Below are 19,885 nucleotides of genomic sequence, written 5' to 3' on the forward strand. Positions count from 1 at the left end.
ACAAAACAGCGAGACCCTGTCTCTACAAAAAATAAAAAAAATGTAGTTAAGTGTGGTGGCGCACACCTGTAGTCCTAGCTGCCAGGGAAGCTGAGGTGGGAGGATTACTTGAGCCCAGGAGTTTGGCACTGCAGTGAGATATGATTGTGCTACTACACTCCAGTCTGGGTGACAGAGTAAGAACCTGTCTCTTTGAAAAAAAATTTTTTTTAAATATAGGAGAAAAAAACCTCAGGTATTCTAAGCAAGCCTCCTCACCAATCTCAAGCTCTTTCTCTTTATGGTAAGATATAAAATACTGGACAAAAATCAAAACTGTAGCTCAGAGGGTGGAAAATTAACTTTGTATACAATGGGGAGAAGAATGGAAGAAGTCACTAAGCTGGTCTACAGATTATCTTGGAAGAGTATTCTAAGAATGAACAAGATGAAATGAAAAAGCACAGTAGTAGGCCGGGCGCGGTGGCTCACGCCTGTAATCCTAGCCCTCTGGGAGGCCGAGTCGGGTGGATCGCTCAAAGTCAGGAGTTCGAGACCAGCCTGAGCGAGACCACGTCTCTACTAAAAATAGAAAGAAATTATCTGGCCAACTAAAAATATATATAGAAAAAAATGAGCCAGGCATGGTGGCGCGTGCCTGTAGTCCCAGCTACTCGGGAGGCTGAGGCAGTAGGATCGTTTGAGCCCAGGAGTTTAAGGTTGCTGTGAGCTAGGCTGACGCCACGGCACTCACTCTAGCCCGGGCGACAAAGTGAGACTCTATCTCAAAAAAAAAAAAAAAAAGCACAGTAGTAATACAAACATATACCACCAATCAATGAGCTAATAAACAAATTTTTAATTAAAACTTTAAGATTATATACAAAAGACAAAACACTAGGATAAAATCTAGCTTAAAGAATAAAAGGAAATTCCTCACAATTACTTTCTTCTAATGAACAACATAACAAAAACATGATTTAAAAAAAAGTTAAAAGTCAAAATAAGTGAATAAGGAAAGAGAAAGCTTGAAGTCCTAAATAAACAAATTTTGGAATAAAACATAATCATTACAGACATAAAAAATATCAGGGACAAAATAAAACACTAAAAACTTAATTACTGATAGAGAAATAAGACTAGAGATCAAAGAAAGTAAGGAACGAATAAATATGAAAGACAAACACACATACCTAATATAAGATTAGCATCACTAAGAAAAAGAAAATAAAATGAAAAAGATATTTCAAAATATAATTTAAGAAAATTTCTAAGAACTGAAGGAAAAATCAGAATCTATAGATTTTTAACTATGAACATAAGAAACTATGTTCTAGGATAATTTCATAAATGATGTTCAATATGGAGCCATATTGCTGTTAAGAAATTGAATTTCATGGACAAAGAAATCTCAGGCAGAACACAGAAAAAGCAAATCAAAAACTGAAAAATACAACTGTCCTCTGAAAACAACATTCAAGGCCATAAAACAATGAAGCAATGTCTACAAAGTTATAAGGAAATATAAGTGTTAACCAACAATATTAAACCAATCAGAATGTCATCCAAATAGAAAGACAGCAGGCAAATATTCTCAAACGTGAAAGAATTTGAAGTTTATAGCACACATGAGCCCCTTGTAGAAAACAAGAATGATGATGAAACCTAGCCAATTAGGAATTGAGTCAAAACAAAGAATCTGGAAATTAAGTTGTGACTAATAAAATGGGGAGATTGGGTATAGTACTGAATCTACTTACATATAAAACAAATACTCAAGTACCATCAGAATTTTGATTATAAGTCATGAATGTTATAAATTTAGACAATATGAAAATTAAATGCTGATATTCTCCCTCTCTCTCTCACTCACACACACACCAAGAACTCAAGATACACTACCCAGTATGGAATAACTTTCTACTAGTTTACATTTTGTTTTCTACCCTTCAATGAGATTTTATAGTTTTATTCCAAAGAGCACCTGATCCAAAACACTGTTTTTGTCATAACTGTGAATACACTGTATTTCTGATTTCCATTCTTAGCTGGTTACTGCTTGTCAAAAGAAAAGCTATTAATTTTTTGCATATTTATCTTGTATCCAATAATTTCACCAAATTCCCTTATTAATTCTGGTATGAAAATGCTCCAGAATCTCTTAGGTTTTCCTAGACCTCAGCATTAGAAATTTGTTAGTAATCTTATTTCTTCTTTTCCAGCATTGATATTAGCTATATCTTGTACTTGCAAGAATATATTAAAATAATAATGGTGATAGTATCATTCATTTTTCCTGATTTTAAGAGAAATGGCTTTAACCATTTAAATGATATTTAATAAATAGCTTTATCATATTTAGATTGCTTTCTTAGATAAATTTTTCTCAAAATTTTAATAAAGCTGGCTGCTTAAATTTATCATATGCTTTTTTCTATATTTATTGATATCTTTACATGTTTTCTCTATTTTAATTTGTTGGCATAATTTATTTTGTAGTTAGATATCCAAAAACAAATCATCTTTGAACTCCAGGGAAAATTCTCAGTTGTCATCTTATATAATACTTTCATTATATTGATGAATTACATTAGCTAAAGTATTACTTTAAATTTTATACCTATATTCTTAAGTGAAATTGGTCTTCCAGAGTTTTATTTTTCTAGAACAATTTTCAGGTTAGCTGGTATTTGGAATGGTTTTCATCTTTCCTAATGTACCAGAAAAATATAAGCAACATATGAGTTTTTATCTATGTTAGGAAAAACCCATATAGCGCTTTTTAATCTTTTTCTAATTCTATATCAAATGTTCATGTCAAATTTTCTAATTCACCTTATGTGAATTTTGGTCATTTATATAGCAACAAAGCCATTAATCCCCTCTATAAATTCACATTTGTTACATATGTTCAGGTGCAACTGCTGAGATAAGCAGTGGTCTCACTGGTCCTCTGGTAAGAATCCAGGAAGAAAGCTGTATGTTCCTTCATTTCCTCAGCTACAAAGATTATTATGTTCTCAAACCTTAAGAGTGGGGAAACTTCACACCTCTGTGTTCAGCTCCTCTCTAGGAACTTGGAAGATCTCATTTTTGCCACAGAGATTTTCATTTCTGGTTAACTAGCTCTGTTTTGGCCAGAGAGGGCCAAAGTCCTTCATTAATTGTCTTTATTGGAAAACCATCAGAGACCAAGACTCAGCTCCCACTATTAAGATCAGGTCAGCCAAACACAGAAGCTACTCTATAGCTGAATTGGAGTTTAGATGAGAAAGCTAAAGAGACTTGTGCTATCTTCCCCGAGTCCCCACAACTCTGAGAATTTAAAATTTTTAAATTTCTAAAATTTAAAAAATTTAATTTTTAAATTTTTGATGACATATAAAATGTTTCCTTAGATCATACTGCCATTTTATTATACCTGGGTACTTTCCCATGATTACCATTAAAAACAGTAACTTTCTCACACCAACCATGAGTAACCTACCTCAAATTCCGCATGTCTGTGAATATCCTCTGCTCTCTGCCTGCTCAGAATAAATTCAGCTTCATTTGCTACTCTTACTAGATGATCCTTCATTGTTTGACTAAGCAACCTGTAAGAGATGAATATTATCAAATAAATATATGTATACCCATTCAACATATATGATTATTTCCTACTTAAAAGTAACATGTTATTTTGGAGAGGAAGGAATATTTACTTTCCTCTTCTGACATTATACATAATGAGGTACCATTACTTCACACTAAATAACTGAAGAATGTAATAGCAAAAGATTATCTTTCTGGCAACAGCAGATTAGCTTCCATCAGACTAGCCATCTAACAAAAGGAACTAAAAATACTGGATTAAATTTGTGTTTTAATCTTTTTACAGGCACTAGAAAGTTGCTAAGGAAGCCAAGATTTAAGCAGTAAAAATCCACAGAAGACATTCAACATGACTTTTCTCATTAAAGAATCTGCTATTCACAAGTAAGAACAGAGAAGCCAGACAGAGCTGTCACCAGTCTCACAGAGCTAGGTAGACAAAAACTGAGGTTCACAGTCTGTCAAGGTGGAGAGGTCCTGGTAGACTACTCCGACTTTCAGCAGGCATCCACGTATACTTTAGGAAACAGTTAATAGACCAGGCCTCAAAACACTGAAACATCAAACAATACTCTGGTGATTTGTAGCTAGATTAACTGGTAGCCAAAAAGCTAAACAAAACATTCAAAGTGGGAAGAAAAAAAGAGAAATACCAGTGTTGGAGGGCTGTGGTCAAACCCAGGTTTTCAGAAAATCTCAGAACAGCTACATGCTAGGAGTAGGAAAACTCCCACAAAGACTAAAAAATTCCAGCCTTGAATCAGCTCAGTGCCTAAACTAATATAATCAGCTCCTAGTCTAACTGCTAATCAAAAATCAGAAGTCCTCTCTAGAGGAAGATAATATCATAAAGAGACTTAAATTTACTGTTGCAATTTTAAAATATAATTTCCAACATTCAATCGCCAATTAACAGACACAAGAAATAATACCAAATGAATAAAAACTAAATAGAAACTGACTTACAGAAAATCAAGTTGTAAAGTTTCATATCTGGACACTGAAATAAATGTAGTTAATATGTTTAGAATAACAGACTGTACAATAAAGAATTCCAGTTGAGAATGGAAACAACAGAATAAACAAAAAAATGAAAATAATAGATTTACCTGCTTATGAAATTCAGCCTAAAAAGGACGAACTAACTGAAAGATAGGTTAATGACAACTAGACTGAAGCATAGTAAAAAATAAAATAAATTCAAAAAAAAAAAGATTCAAAATTTGACAAAATAAATAACATACAGGACATGGTCCAACATAAGTGTATTTGGAGCACAAAAAGAGAGGAGACACATACTTTAAGAGAGATAATGACCACGATATTTCAAAGCTGGAAACAAACACTAAGCCATATGTTGATTGAGTGCTACAAACCCCCAAGCAAGATAAAAGAAAACCACACTTAGGCACATGACAGTAAAATTATTCAGGAAAAAAAATCTTCACAGCAGTCAGGGGTACAGGGTAAGTAAAAGGAGGAAGGACACCTTCTTGTCTTCAAAGGAGCAACAAAAAGACTGATGGAATCAAGAATACAATGACCTTTTCAAAATAGTAAACAAACAAAAAAATACCAGCCAAGAATTCTACATTGAAAAAATATCTTTCAATAATGAAAGTGAAAGGGTCCAGAATATACCACTGTGAAGAGTGTTTTTCTGAACTCCCCTTATCTGCCTAAAAGCAGACTCTCCCAAAAGAATTCAACTGTCGTAAATCCCTTCCCACAGAGTTTCACAACTAGAAAAGATTGATTCTCATTAATGAATATGGGAAATTAGCCTTGGAATAAAAAATTGCCTACACAGATATTGTCAAAACTATTAAATCTCCTATCTATTCTCCTAAGGGCCCATTTATCTTTCCCAAAAGTCACCTGCTTTCCAAAAGGTGCCCTTCACTACCTTCCTTTCCCTTATTAAGATGGTATGTGAGCTCCAAATTCTAATCCCTTCCTTCAGACACATTTTTCTGTGAACTCCCGTGTACTTATTTAAGACCAAAAATCTGTCTTTTCTCTTGTTAATCTGTCTGTTGTCCAGTTAATTCACAGGAACCCAAAACAGAACCTAAGAAGGTAGAGAAACAGTTTTTCCTCACCAATATAAGCAAAATAACAACATTTTATGACAAACAAAAAATGGAATTTGTCACTAGCCAACCCACATTCTTCAGAAAGAAGAAAAATAATGTCAGGCAGGTTGATGCAAATCAAGAGAAAAAAAAATAAAGCAATGGAAATGGCAAACATGGATAAATCTAAAAGAACACTGATATTTACAAGATTTATAATAATGACTTCTAGAATTCAAAAATACTGTAATCTTAAAATATGTAACAATAGAAGTCAAGAGAAACCAAATGAATTAGTATTATAACTATCTTGTATTGTCAATGAACTGGTAAAAGAACCATTTTATATAAGACATTAACAATTCTAATATTCATGCTACAATCTCTAAATCCACTAAAAGTATCTAAAAGAATATCTAACCAACAAGCTAATAAGGAAAAAAATTCAACAACAAAAAATACTTAGGTCAAAAGAAGGAAAGAAAGAAGAAAAAAAGGAATACAAAATTTGGAGCAAATATAAAGGATACAAATATTAAGAGGGTAAATTTTAACATAAATGTGTCAGGAATATATAGAAAGTAAACAGTACTGTAATTATTGTTGAATAGATTTTTTTATAAGTATACGCTGCTTATAAGTGACAAAATTTCAATATAAGTTTGAGTAAAGACTGAAAGTAACATTGCAAAAAGATGAACAATAAAAAAAACAGTAAAAGAAAGAAAGCTAATGGACCTTAGTATGAGAAAAAATGGACTTTAAAAAGCAAACTTACAAATAGAGATAAATATTTCAAATAAAAGGATAAATGAATCAGAGAAACAGAAATGTAGTATTCTGAGATTCTAAATTTGTATGACCCTAAGAATATGGCCTGCTACTAGATACAAAAGATATAAAGCTATATAGTATTTTAACAATGTGATTACACACCTGACATGACTGACTTCTACAATACCTTAAACCATACAAACAAATCAATTCCAAATGGATTTATAGATAAAATCTAAAGCCAGGTGAGCTGGGTGGCTCATGCCTGTAATCCCAGAATTTTGGGAGGCCAAGGTAGGAGGATAGCCTGAGGCCAGGAGTTGGAGACCAGCCTAGGTAACATAGCAAGACACTGTCTCTGGGGAAAAAAAAAAAATTAGCTAGGCATGGTGGTGCACACCTGTAGCCCTAGCTATTGGGGAGGCTGAGGCAGAAGAATTGCTTGAGCCCAGGAGTTTGAGGTTGCAGTGAGCTATGATTGGGCCACTATACTTTAGCCTGGGCAAAAGACAGAGCAAGACCTTGTCTCTTAAACAAAAAGAAAAAGGATCTCAACACTTATAGAAGCTTACATAAGAGAGTATCTTCGTGACTTGATCAAAGTAAAGACTTCTTTAAAATATACAAAACAAAAATATATATACCATAAAGAAAAAATATTGACAAACTGGACTACATTGAATTTAAAGATTTATATTCATGAAAGCCACAATTAAGAGAACTAAAAGGCTGTCCTCAAAAAGAAAGAATATATTTGGAATACTTATAGCCAACAAGGAATTAATATTTTAAATATATTTTTTAAAAAGCCTCTTACAAATAAAATTTTAAATCAAAATTATAAAAATGCAGAAAATAAACAAATAAGCACTTTACAGAAGATTTCCAAATGACAAATAAGTTTATGAATGATGCAGAAATATAAATTAAAACTATAAGATATTCTATATTCCACCAAAATATCTATATTAAAAAAAACTGATATTACTAAATTTTGGCAAAGATGTGAACTTACATGGACTCTTACAATGACAAAATATAGGAATAAAAATGTTCATACCAATTATTTATAATGGCCAAAAACTAGCAACTACCCAAATGTCCACTAAAAATAAAATTGATTTTAAAATGATGGGGTATGCATAACAAAATACTAAACAGGAACAAAAAGAATCCACTGTTATGCATAACAAAATAAATTTCACTAACAATATTCAACAAAAGCATACAAAAGAATATATGATGTATGAATCACCCTGCATAAAGATTTTAAAAAGTTTAAAAATAAGTCTATGGTATTACAAGTCAAGAGATTAAGAGATTGTTAATTTTGGTGTTACGTAAGACCTCTCCAGGCCAGGTGTGGTGGCTCATGTCTGTAATCCCAGGACTTTGGAAGGACCAGGCAGGAAGATCTCTTGAGGCCAGGAGTTTGAGATCACCATGGGCAATATAGCAAGACTCATCTCACAAAAACTTTTTAAAAAATTAGCCAGGCATGGTGGCATGTGCCTGTGGTCCTAGCTACTTGGAAGGCTGAGGTAGGAGGATCTCTTGAGCCCAGAAGTTCAAGGTCACCGTGAGCTATTATCATGTCTCTGCACCCCAGCCTGGGCAACAGAGCAAGATCTTGTCTCTAAAAAGATAGATAAATAAATAAATAAACAAATAAAAATAATTTTAAAAAAGACTCCTCCATATAAACAATTCAAATGGAACATTAATGATGACTACACAGTTCTAAACCTTTCAACAAAATGTCCTGGATATATAAAACAAATGACCCATTCTGATTAATGCTTTTATAACCCAATTTACTTTACCATTAATACCAACAAAATAATTCATCTGACATAAATGGGAGGCTTCTGAAACATGTTTGTTATTTATAGGTCTTCTAAACTCCCTTCTTTTACTATACCACAGTAGAGTCCATAAAAAAATAAAGAAAGAAACTCCCTTCTTTAATAGGAGTTGGAAAGATAAGGTGGGCAAGACTAAGATTATTTTTAATATTTATACAGAAGTGGCTAAACTGCCACTAGAAAATGCCCACCTACAAAAGTTAGACTCAATGGTCATCAACAACAGCATGAACCTATTCCCATCCAACAGGGTACTTGCCTCACTTTGTAGCAAAGTTTTATTAAAAATATAAATAAAATAAGACACCTGTACCTGAATGTTTATAGTAGCACAATTCACAATCGCAAAGATGTGGAAACAACCCAAGTGCCCATCAATCCATGAATGGATTAGTAAACTGTGGTATATGTATACCATGGAGTATTACTCAGCTATAAGAAATAACGGTGATACGACATCTCTTTGGTTCTCCTGGAGAGAGTTGGAACCCATTATATTAAGTGAAGTATCCAAAGAATGGAAAAGCAAGCATCATATGTACTCACCAGAAAATTGGTTTCCCTGATCATCACCTAAATGCACATCGGGGAAGGATACCAATTGGATATCAGACTGAGAAAGGGGGGGGAATGGATGTATGCCTACATGATGAGTGCGTTGTGCACCGTCTGGGGAATGGTCATGCTTGAAGGTGCTGACTCGGGGAGGTGGAGGCGGGGGAGGGGATGGAGGTATGACTACATGGTGAATGCCAGGCACAGTCTGGAGAATGAACATGCCTGAGGCTCTGACTCAGGGGAATGGGCAGGACACAGACAATGTATATAACCTGAGCTTTTGTACCCCTATGAAGAGCTGAAATAAAAAAAAAATAAAAATAAAAATAAAAAATATATAAATAAAATATACACAGACTTGGATCCAAAGCAATTATCATGCCATATGAATGTGTTCTCAAAGTGTAGAAAGATACTTGTGCGCACAAGGAATTTCACCATTACACTGTTTATAAAAAGGTAAAAATTTTAAAGAACCAAAATATACAATCATATGATGAAACAAATTCTTCTGAATTGACAAGAAAAAAATACCCACAATAAACATTATGAAGAAAAACAAAGTTGAAGAATATTATGAAAAATACAAGTTCCGAAAAAATATGAAACAAAGTATATCCAACTGCCAATTATCTAGAACAGAGGTCAGCAAATTATGGCCTATGGGCCAAATCTGGCCTACCACTGTTTTTGTTAATAAAGCTTTATTGGAATACAACCATTTGTTCAAGTATTTATTTAAGCATTATCTGTGGCTGTTTTCAAGTCACTATAGTGTAATACATTGAGTTGAGTAGTTGTGACAGAGACTATATGTCCCACAAAGCCTAAAGAACCATCTGGCCCTTTACAGAAAAAGTATGCACATACCTGGGCTAGAGAATGAGGCTTAAATCCTCCTCCTTATATTTCTCTATTATTTGAATTTTTACAATGAGCAATAATTAAAAGAAAGGAAAATAGAAAATCCTTACAGAAAATAAAAAGGCTTTCTGCTTTTCTACCATTTTTTCCCTATCTCTATTAAGCTTATATATATTATAATTTGATTTCAGATCTGTCGGACCCTCTCCTTTATCCCCAAACTGTCTCCCAACTACAAATGTTAATGCAATGTCTTGTGTACAATTTTTGGGTGACATCACCCCTGTATTTTTTCCAAATGCTATTAAACAGTACACAGTTAGGCATTACAGAAAAAAATAATCCCTAGCATAATTTTAAAAACTGCTAATGAATAACTTCCTATCATTCTACTGAAAGAGAAAGTAAGGGCTTTCAAGAGTGCACATGTGAAATACTGGTTTGTACTTCTTAGTTTCCCTCTAGAGACCTAAAACCACATCGTGAATTTAACATCATATTGCCTTACACACTCAAACATTAATTGAATTGATTAAGTCAATGGCACACCATCCTCCCAGTTCCAATCTAGTAACCTCAAAGTTATTCTAGTCTCCCCCTCCTCTCTACCACCTCCCTCCAAGCCCCTAATCAATCAGCTAATTTTGTCAATATTTCCTTTGTAATATTTCCAAATTTAATTTATGCTATTTCATAGCCAATGCCCTAAAAATCAAGGCTTCATCATTTCATCCACAATATAATTAAGTCTTTTGAGTGCTTACTCTGATATTCTAACATTTTTGTCCGCTTGCCTTTTAAAATACTGTCAAACATCTATTCAACACCTATTACCCTTATAAAGACTACGCAAGCACTGGAGATAAGCTTTCATTATATTTTGGTTGCGGAAAAAGAGACTACACTGAAGTCCTGTCCATCCAGCTTTAAACTCTAATATTAAAGTGCTGGTGGTGGACATACCCTAGTGACCTTCAGTGAGTCATGGCCTTTTATGATCCCATCCCCTTGAGTTCAATCTGAGCAGAATCTGGTACTTGCTTCTAGCAAATAGAATATGATAAAGACAATGTGATCATCATTCCTTAATTAGGTACTTTACACGGCAACAGTGATGGGACAGTCACACTGGTGTTTATATTATATAATAAAGCTCTACTTCAACATACCGGAAGAGACTGCACTGCCAGCCTTGAAGAAGTAAGCCACCAGGTTGTGAGAATGCCAGGTGACAGGGAAGTATGAGCAGCCTGCAGGAGCTGAGATGGTCCCCCCATAACAGCAAGAAAATGGGGGACTTCAGTCCTACAAGTGTAATGAACTGAATTCTATGAAGAACTATGTGAACCTGGAAAAAAATTCCTAGTTTCAGAGAGGAATGCAACTTGGCTAACACCTTTATTGCAGATCTGTAAAACCCTCAGCAGAAGATCCAGCTAAGCTGAGCTCAAACTTCTGACACATGAAAACTGTAAGATAGTAAATGTATGTTGTTTTAAGCTGCAGAATTTGTGGTAATTTGTTATGCAATAAGTAATACAAGTACAATAAGAACATAATACATTTTCTATTGTAGTTCATCACTATGAACTACTCAAGCTGAGAAAAGCTCCAAGAGAGAACTAGAGCATAAAGATGGGTCTTAAATAAAGGACAAAAGCAACAAAGAGAGAAAAAGATATTCCAGACAACAGTACGAACAAAGTTATGAAGAGCAACAAAATTGTGTTATATTTTTAAGATAACTAAAACACCCCTTTCCTGCCATTTAGTTTTCAAGGTATCCATTTACTGCCAGATAGATAGATATAGGTAGATACATAAAGACAGATAATTTTCTGTCTTGATGCTTTTCATTTTTCTGTCTGTGTGGCATAAAAATAATCATGTAACACTTTAATAATGAAGCAACAAGTGAAAGTTCCCAACCCTCTTTCCTGTCCATTTTTTCAGAATAAGTCACCACCATTAACAGTTTATGGATTTGTCCTTACATTTTTCTAAACTTACAGAAATATGTATGGTATTATGCTTATGTATATGGCTATACATGTTTGTGCATTGTATAAAAATATTTTTTAACACTTAAGGAGTCATAATATACAAACTTGTTTATTTCACTTAACAGTGCACCATTAAATAGAACAGCTACAAATGATTCTTGTGGATGGAATGTACCATAATTTATTAAAATAGTCCCTTATTCAGAGATCATTTATTCTTTCATTCTCTGCCCTGTTAACATAACCACTATTTACCCCAGTACTAAAGGTTGAAATATCAGTAACATACAGCAGTTCCTTCTTAATCATCCTACACATTCAATAGACTAAGTACTACCCATTCTACCTCTGGAATAACTCTAGAAGTTGTTTTTCTCTGTAACATTTTCCGGTGCCCTTCAGGCCCTCAGCATCATGGCTTTGATTATTACGATAGCCTCCAATCCAATTTCTTTCCATTAGTTTTACTATTCTTGCCAATTCTTCATCAGCATCATCTTTCTAAAATGAAGATCTGATTACTGCTGTACACTTCACAACATTTTAGCCACCTTCCTACGATCTACAAAAGAGACTAAACACCTTTGCATGGCTTAGAAACTAGCCTCATTTTTGCTAATCCTTTATACTCTAAGCATTCCTCCAGGCCAGGAGGAACATTATACCCTATTCTTTCACACTTCTTTGCCTCTGTTCCTACTGTCCCACAGGCCAGGAACGACCTCACTTCACATTCCATCTTACCCAATTTATCAATCCTTCAAAGCTAAAATGAAAGTCACCTTCACTATAAAACCTTTTCTGTTCCTACACCTGCTTTCCCTCAGTCATAAAACTAATTCCCTACAAAAAAGCATATGCCTCTTCTGTGGACCTTATTACACTGTAATATTCTGTATAAAACCATTTCAAATATGTATTTACAAATCTGTCTTCTATTTGAGATAGTACAAATCATATATAATTTATCCTTCTATCACCAGACCATAGAACAGTGCCTGATCATTGCTGGGGGTACAGTAGTACTTGTAAGGAAAACAAACTCTAAACACACACTTCTGCCAGGTACTTCTAGGCTACTAATGCTAAGGAATACAGATATGCATAAAACTGTTCACCGTGAGTTTGCAATCTAATATAGGAAGTTGGGACTATATACAAATAGCAAGGTAACTGTGAAAAGTACCTTATGATTCTTGAAACATTTTCTTCTCTTACCTTCTTCAACAATACATAGCACTTTCCTGGTTTACCTCCTATCTAGTGGCTGTTTTTTACTCTCCTTTTTGCTACATCCCCCTTCTCTGCACTACCTATAAATTTTATAGTGTCCCAGGACTCAGTTGTATGCTCTTTCCTTTATCTAAATTATCTAATCCAGTCCTATGACCTTTAAATCTCACCTACATATTACTCATTCCTAAATTTATACCTCTAACCCTTGGTCCCCTGTATTTCTGACTCACATGGCCAACTACCCAACTGAAACCTTCATTTGAATACCCAGCAGGCATATCAACTTATGGAAAGGGAGAAAATATTTGCAAATCATACATCTGGCAAGAGATTATTATCAAGAATACATAAAGAACTCTTACAACTCAACAACAATATAAACAACAAAACTAATTACAAAATGGGCACTGGATTTGATTAGGCATTCTCCAAAGAAGATATATAAATGGTCAAAAAGCACATGAAAATATGTTCAACATCAGTAATCATTAGGGAAATGCAAATCAAAACAACGAGCCACTACCTCACACTCATTAGGATGGCTACTATTAAAAAAACAGAAAATAACAAGTGTTGACAAGGATGTGGCCAAACTGAACACTTGTAGACTGTGTGTAAAATGGTATGGACACTATGGAAAGCAGTATGGTGGTTCCCAAAAATACTGAAAATAGAATTACTATATAATCCAGCAATTCTACTTCTGGGTATATAACTCAAAATAACTGAAAGCAGGATCTCAAAGAGATATTTGTACACCCATGCTCATTGCAGCATTATCTGTAACACCCAAAGGTGGAAGCAATCCAAGTGTCCATTAACAGATAAATGGATAAATGAAATGGGGTATATACATACAATGGAATACCATTGAGCCTTAAAAAGGAAGGAAATTCTGATACAGGCTACAACATGGATGAACCTTGAAGACAACATGCTAATTGAAAAAAGCCAGATACCATACAACACATACTGTGTGACTCCATTAATATAAGTTACCTACAGTAGTCAAATTGACAGAGACAAATGGTGGTTGCTGGGGGCTGGGGAGAGGGAGGAACGGGGAGTTAGTGTTAAATGAGTACAGAGTTTCCATTATGCAAGATGAAAAGAGTTCTGGAGATGGATAGTGGTAATGGTTGCACAACAATGTAAATGTATGATACTTAATGCCACTGAACTGTACACTTTTAAATGATTAATATGGTAAATTTTATGTTAAGTATATTTTGCTATAATTTTTAAAAGTAAATATTTTTTTAAAAAAAGAACACTTAAGTTAAATGTTACTGTAAACCACTCCCCCCAAAACAAGTCATATCATGCCACTCCTCTGTTTAAAACTCTACAATATATTCTTACTAAAAAAGATTTAATCCAAATTTCTTAACACAACTTACTTCTCTGGCATTTCCAAACATTACTCTCTTCCTTCCTCATTTTCTTCCAGCCACTCTGGCCTTCAATTTGTTTCAATAACAAATTGTTCTTTCCCTAAGGCCTTTGATCTTACTGTGTCCTCATCTTAAAATGGGACCTAGATCTCAATATAGTTAGCTACTTTTCTTCATTCAAACCAAGTGTCTCTCTTCACAAGTCTTTTCTAAACACTCCATGTTGGCTGCCCTATAAGCCTTCCCCTCTTTACTCTTATTATCGTTCTTTGTTTTCTTCTACTATCTGAATTGTCTTATTTTGTTTACTTGTTTATTTGTTCTCTCCTCTATGACCTCACAAACCTATTCACAGCTACATGCTCAGACTCCAGAACAGTAGCTAGCACACGGATAGAAAATGAGTGCTATAAACCACTCTCCAATCTATTTTTTATCCTTTCTTTATATTTCAAACCTTAATTCTTTAAGACACAATTCAATCCTCCTTCCCTCTAAGAAATATTCTGCAATTCTAACCTACGAAGACCTTTATTTTATATCAATCTTATAGCTAGTGCTTATTGTAGGTATAGCATATATTATCCTTCTTTATTTTTATCTTAGAAAAATTCTGTTAGAATTCTATGAGTATTACTCTATTTTCCCAATCAGACCACAACTTACTGAGGAAGAACATCTTTTACTTATTCTTCTTTTTCAATCAACCATAACATCTAAAATGTACTGTTCAGTGGGCTGTACCCAGTCATTATTTGATGAATGGACAGCTTGTAGAAATACTTCAAACCAAATATTCTCAAGTATCTAAATTGATCTAAGCAATTAACAGTAAAACCCTAGAGCTTTTAGATTAGACTTAACTATATTACAAATATAAGTTTGAAATATTTTCACTGCATGATACAAAATGATTACCATCTAACCTTTTAAGATTATAAAAATTGCTTTTTTTTCTTTTTTATTTCAGAATATTATGGGGGTGTAAAAATTGATTAGGATGTATGCAAAGGATTTAATAATACTTTCATAGAAGAGGAGCATATATATTTTTTTCACAATTTACAAAATGTTTTTCAGTCAGTATCTCAGAAGGTCCTGACTACTACATACCTCCTTACATTTATTTTAAATATACACACAAATATGATTGTCCTTTAAGGAAAACATAAAAACGCCTTCAAAAATGAAGCAAATAAGATACCTAAATGAATTTTTTCTTGCTTTTCTACAGGGTTGATTTTTTTCCCATCTATATGCTTATTTTCCTAAATATACAAATGATACAGTATTTAGCAACAGCAATTTTATCTAACGATTGTGCAAACTGTTATTTCAAACAACAAATTAAGGTAAATTAAAGTCTTAATTATAATAAGCAGTCTCAAAATGTTGGGTTTACTGCAAAGTAGATTACATCTCTAAATGCAGAGGACAAAATAATTCACATATTTTAATATTAAGAAGAAAAACTATATATAATTTATACCTACAGTGCAAGGAGGAAGAAAAAAAAAACCGCTTATGTCAGCCTTAGGAAACAAACAGCCCTATCAAGTGACCAACTAGAAAAGATTCACACTAGAGGTTCAATAAATAACAGTAATGATGACAACCATCTCCCGTAACTACATTACGGCCCATTGTCCACATCTGATTATACTAGTCTAGACCTTGGGTAAGCACATACACACATTTTCACCAAGAGTTTTCCAATATAACTGCTCTGTTTCCTGGGCTTTCTGTGACCCCCATTAGCAGCAACTGTCAGATTTTCACTACTAAACATCACCATTGACGGGAAAGGAAAGTTACTGTTTTTCTGCACCCTAATAATTGAGAATGTGGAAGTAATGTTCCTGAATTGGCAATCCTTCTGACATTGTAATTTCTATAGAATTAACTATAGAAAACAGTCACAAACTGAAAATGAGGGTGAAAATTGTTTCCAAAGACTTCCTTCAGGAATATGAGAAATACTAAAGCCTCACTTCTCAGACTATCATCTCCATAAATTAATATAGCCCTTATTCTTATAGTGAAAAATCATTGCCTAACTCTCTATGTACCTGACTCCCTGCTCACCTCTCGCTCCCCCTCCATCCCCTCCTCTCTCTCCCCCTCCCTAGCTCTCTCTCTCCCTTCCCACACACAAGTACAGCATATTCAATAATACCAAAAAAATCCTTAAATTGATATCTCTACTCCTCTTTGAGTTCAAGTTCTCAATAACAACTGTGAATGAGATGGAAAGGTTCTAACAGTCCAGAATACACAAGCCTAAAATCTTAGAAAGAACAGAATGGTGATCAACAGAAGAGTATGTTAAAAAAAAAAAAAAAACCTGACTTTTTAAATGGGCTTCATAAACATTTAAGGCCAGCATAGATTTTTCTCAGTTGAGATCTCTCCAAGATAATACCCACTTCTAGAAAGCAATATCCTTGAGAAGGGAGACTACAATGTATCCATGTACTTTACTATAATTATTAATAGAATGGAAATAGCAAATACTCCATAAAGTTATTTCTTCCTAAGAATATAAAAGCCCAGTAATATGTCACATTTAATATAAACATTACGTCCTGACATCAATCTGTTTTTCCAAACTTATTTTATACAATAACACCTAGTCGAGCATTTTAAAACAACTCATGGTATCTCAGACACTAGAATGGAAGCAAAAGGGCCATGTTGCAAATTGGCATATTCTAAATGAAAGAATGTCTTAGGACTATAAAATAATTTGTTCTCAAGAACATGCATATAAAAAGAAAGAAAAGACACTAATATGTAGAAAAGCAAAATCACTGAGGGAAATGCCTCTGCTGGCTCACTACTTGGAATTCAGTTTAGCATTTCTCTGTTACACTTCTATACCAATTCAACCCAAGGTTGCAGTAAATAGAGATGAAGAAAGTCTCTGCTCAACTAATCTTTGGAACAATGACCTCTGACTCTACCCCAAAATGATATCATATCCAAACAAATATGTATAATATTTACCTGAGCTGTGTGCAATGGCACATGCCTGTAGTCCCAGCTACTTGGGAAGCTGAGGCAGGAGGATCACTTGAGCCCAGGAATTACAGTCTAGCCCGGGCAAAATAGTGAGGCCCCCAACTCTAAAAAAATTTTTTTAATTAAAAAAATATTTAATTTCAGTTTTTCTATAAAGTATCTTACTACACATATAATTTAAAAATTTTAACCAGAAAGCATATGGCTCTTTACATAACACTTCAGAGTTTCCAATAGATAATCTCTACTTCAGTTCAAATTTTGTCTTCCATGGTATAGACAAGAATATATTCTAGCCATGCTGTTCACTTAAGTGTAATAAATACCTTTGTCTTTTTACCAAAATATAACCCAGGTCCAAAATACCAATGATAATGGCCAAAGGGGTCAGAATAATGAAATGTCTTTTGGCCTCTCTACCTTTTCCCTCTTCGCCTCCCTTCCATTCATTCTTCTTCACAGTCATTCCACAGATATTTATTAGTAGTCTATGATATTTAGAGAAGTAAAGGACAATACTGGAGCTCACTCAGAAAGCAGAAGTGCAATCTAAGCAGTTGGATTTTGAAGAGAAAGACCAGTGTATTAATACTGGAAATATTATGTCTTTTATGAGGACTATTTACATATTCAGATACAAGTCTGAGTTATTGCTGTAATAAGCAGATACTGACTATCCCTAGAGGATAATTAAGCAATGTGCCCAACAGTATGTGGGATAATCTGCCCTTTCTATGCTTTCCAAAGATGGGGAAATGAGAAGAGTTGCAGCAGCAGGTTTAAGAGTAAAATCCTAGGAGGCTATAAAAGTTCTCAAAATGTATTTTAGTAAACTAAACCCAATACTATAATTATAGGTCATTTTAATTACTTATTTAACAAATTAAAAGATTCAAGATGAGAATTTAAATCTTAACATTTTTAACAAATATATCTTTAAACTAGGTTTCATAGTTTACTATTTCTCTGATTTTTACCATCAAACATTTAAAAAATTGTACCAGCCAATGAAACTATGTCTGTTTTTTACTTCAAAATATAAATGAAATAGGAAAAATGAGGAGAAATTAAGAGAAAAATTAAGAAAATTAGTAACAAGAATGACAGGAAACTTCACAGAATTTTTGACATTTTAAGCTATAAAAATTTTACTGATAGGGAATTTGCACTGATTTTTCAAAATTCTAGAGAGCAAGAACAAAAACAGGACCACCTAAATATATAAAATATGCAAGATGATAAATATTTATCCAATGCATTTTTCCCTTTAAGTAAGAGATATACGGTTGTTAGGTAGATAGTGAGGGATTCCAGGTCTCCTAGGGACGAAAGTGGGTGCTGCTGCCCCCATCTTGGTCCTGCCCAACCCTAATTCTCCATACCTGGGGGAGGAGGGAATACCCTATGAATCTGCCAATCAGAACTTGAAGCGCCAGCTGACAAGGAATGCAGGGGACTCTCTGGCCCAGGGGCCAAGTCACATGGGTACCATAAAGTCTGGAAAATGACCTAGAACCCACGTGTAGTTAAGGCTCAGGTCATGTGACTCCCAAATGTCCAATCAAAGTGGTTCCATGGTGACCTCTAAACCACAAGGGAGGTCCTATAAAATAAGACGCAGACCACAGCCTTGAGCTCTCTTTTTGTCCTTCCTTTTGCATGATCTACTGCAACAATGGGTCTGGTCGTCATCATCTATGGTGTATGTACCATGCTCTGTAAACCTATATCTTGCTCTTGCCCTATAATCCTATCTTTCTCTGCTAACTTTGGCATGTCTGGTCATTCTTTGACCATGGGTGCGCCAAGAACGGATAGTTTCAGACTAAAACCTGACACAGTCAAAAAAGTGAAGTTATAAGAAAGAAGTCATTACAAATTTCATTGATTAAAGTCTCACAGAGCAGCTGCCTTGATCACAGCTACTTAGAATAAAATATGGAGCTTGAAATGCTCTAAAAATTTTGTTGAAGAAATGAAAAGCAGGCTGGCAAGAAGAAGGAGGCAACCTAGCAGCCAGATCTATTTCTGCTAACAAAATTAAAATCAATATTGAGATGCTAAATTTTTTACAAGTGATGCCATCAAAACCTCTAAAAATAAGGAAGGCAAAATATGCAACTGAAACCCCTTCTTTATCCAAATGGGAAAAGATATAAGATTCACTGGCTAAGTACTGAACTGTAAAATGGAAGCAACAGTGTTATTGAAATTAGTTTAATTAAATATATGTTTTAATTCAATTCAATAGATTTTTAAGGTGAAGGAAAAAAATACAGCCAAATCAAATACACAAATCAATTGAAGCACAATATACATAATTATGTAACCTACCACATTTGAATTTTAGTATAACGATGAACCTTCAGATTTCATTCAAGAGGGTCAAGGCAATGGTGGTAACTGTATATTATTTTCTATTAATGTGGTGGTACAGCATTACAGTCTAAAAGGTAGCTTTAATATTCTTTTTTTTTTTTTTTTGAAACTTTTTCCTTTAATAAAAAAATCCCAGATACACT

General features: G+C 34.0%; 1 protein-coding gene across 1 annotated transcript in view; it reads right to left on the minus strand.

The window, feature by feature from the left end:
- LRBA (LPS responsive beige-like anchor protein) overlaps nt 1-19,885 on the minus strand; it is a 613,453-nt gene that overhangs the window by 376,697 nt on the left and 216,871 nt on the right. Inside the window, exon 36 of the mRNA XM_045552108.1 lies at nt 3,467-3,575. Within this exon, the coding sequence (XP_045408064.1) occupies nt 3,467-3,575 (109 nt within the window). The remainder of the gene's footprint in view (nt 1-3,466; nt 3,576-19,885) is intronic.

The sequence above is a fragment of the Lemur catta genome, chromosome 5 (genome assembly GCF_020740605.2).
Source record: "Lemur catta isolate mLemCat1 chromosome 5, mLemCat1.pri, whole genome shotgun sequence".
Classification (NCBI taxonomy): domain Eukaryota; kingdom Metazoa; phylum Chordata; class Mammalia; order Primates; family Lemuridae; genus Lemur; species Lemur catta.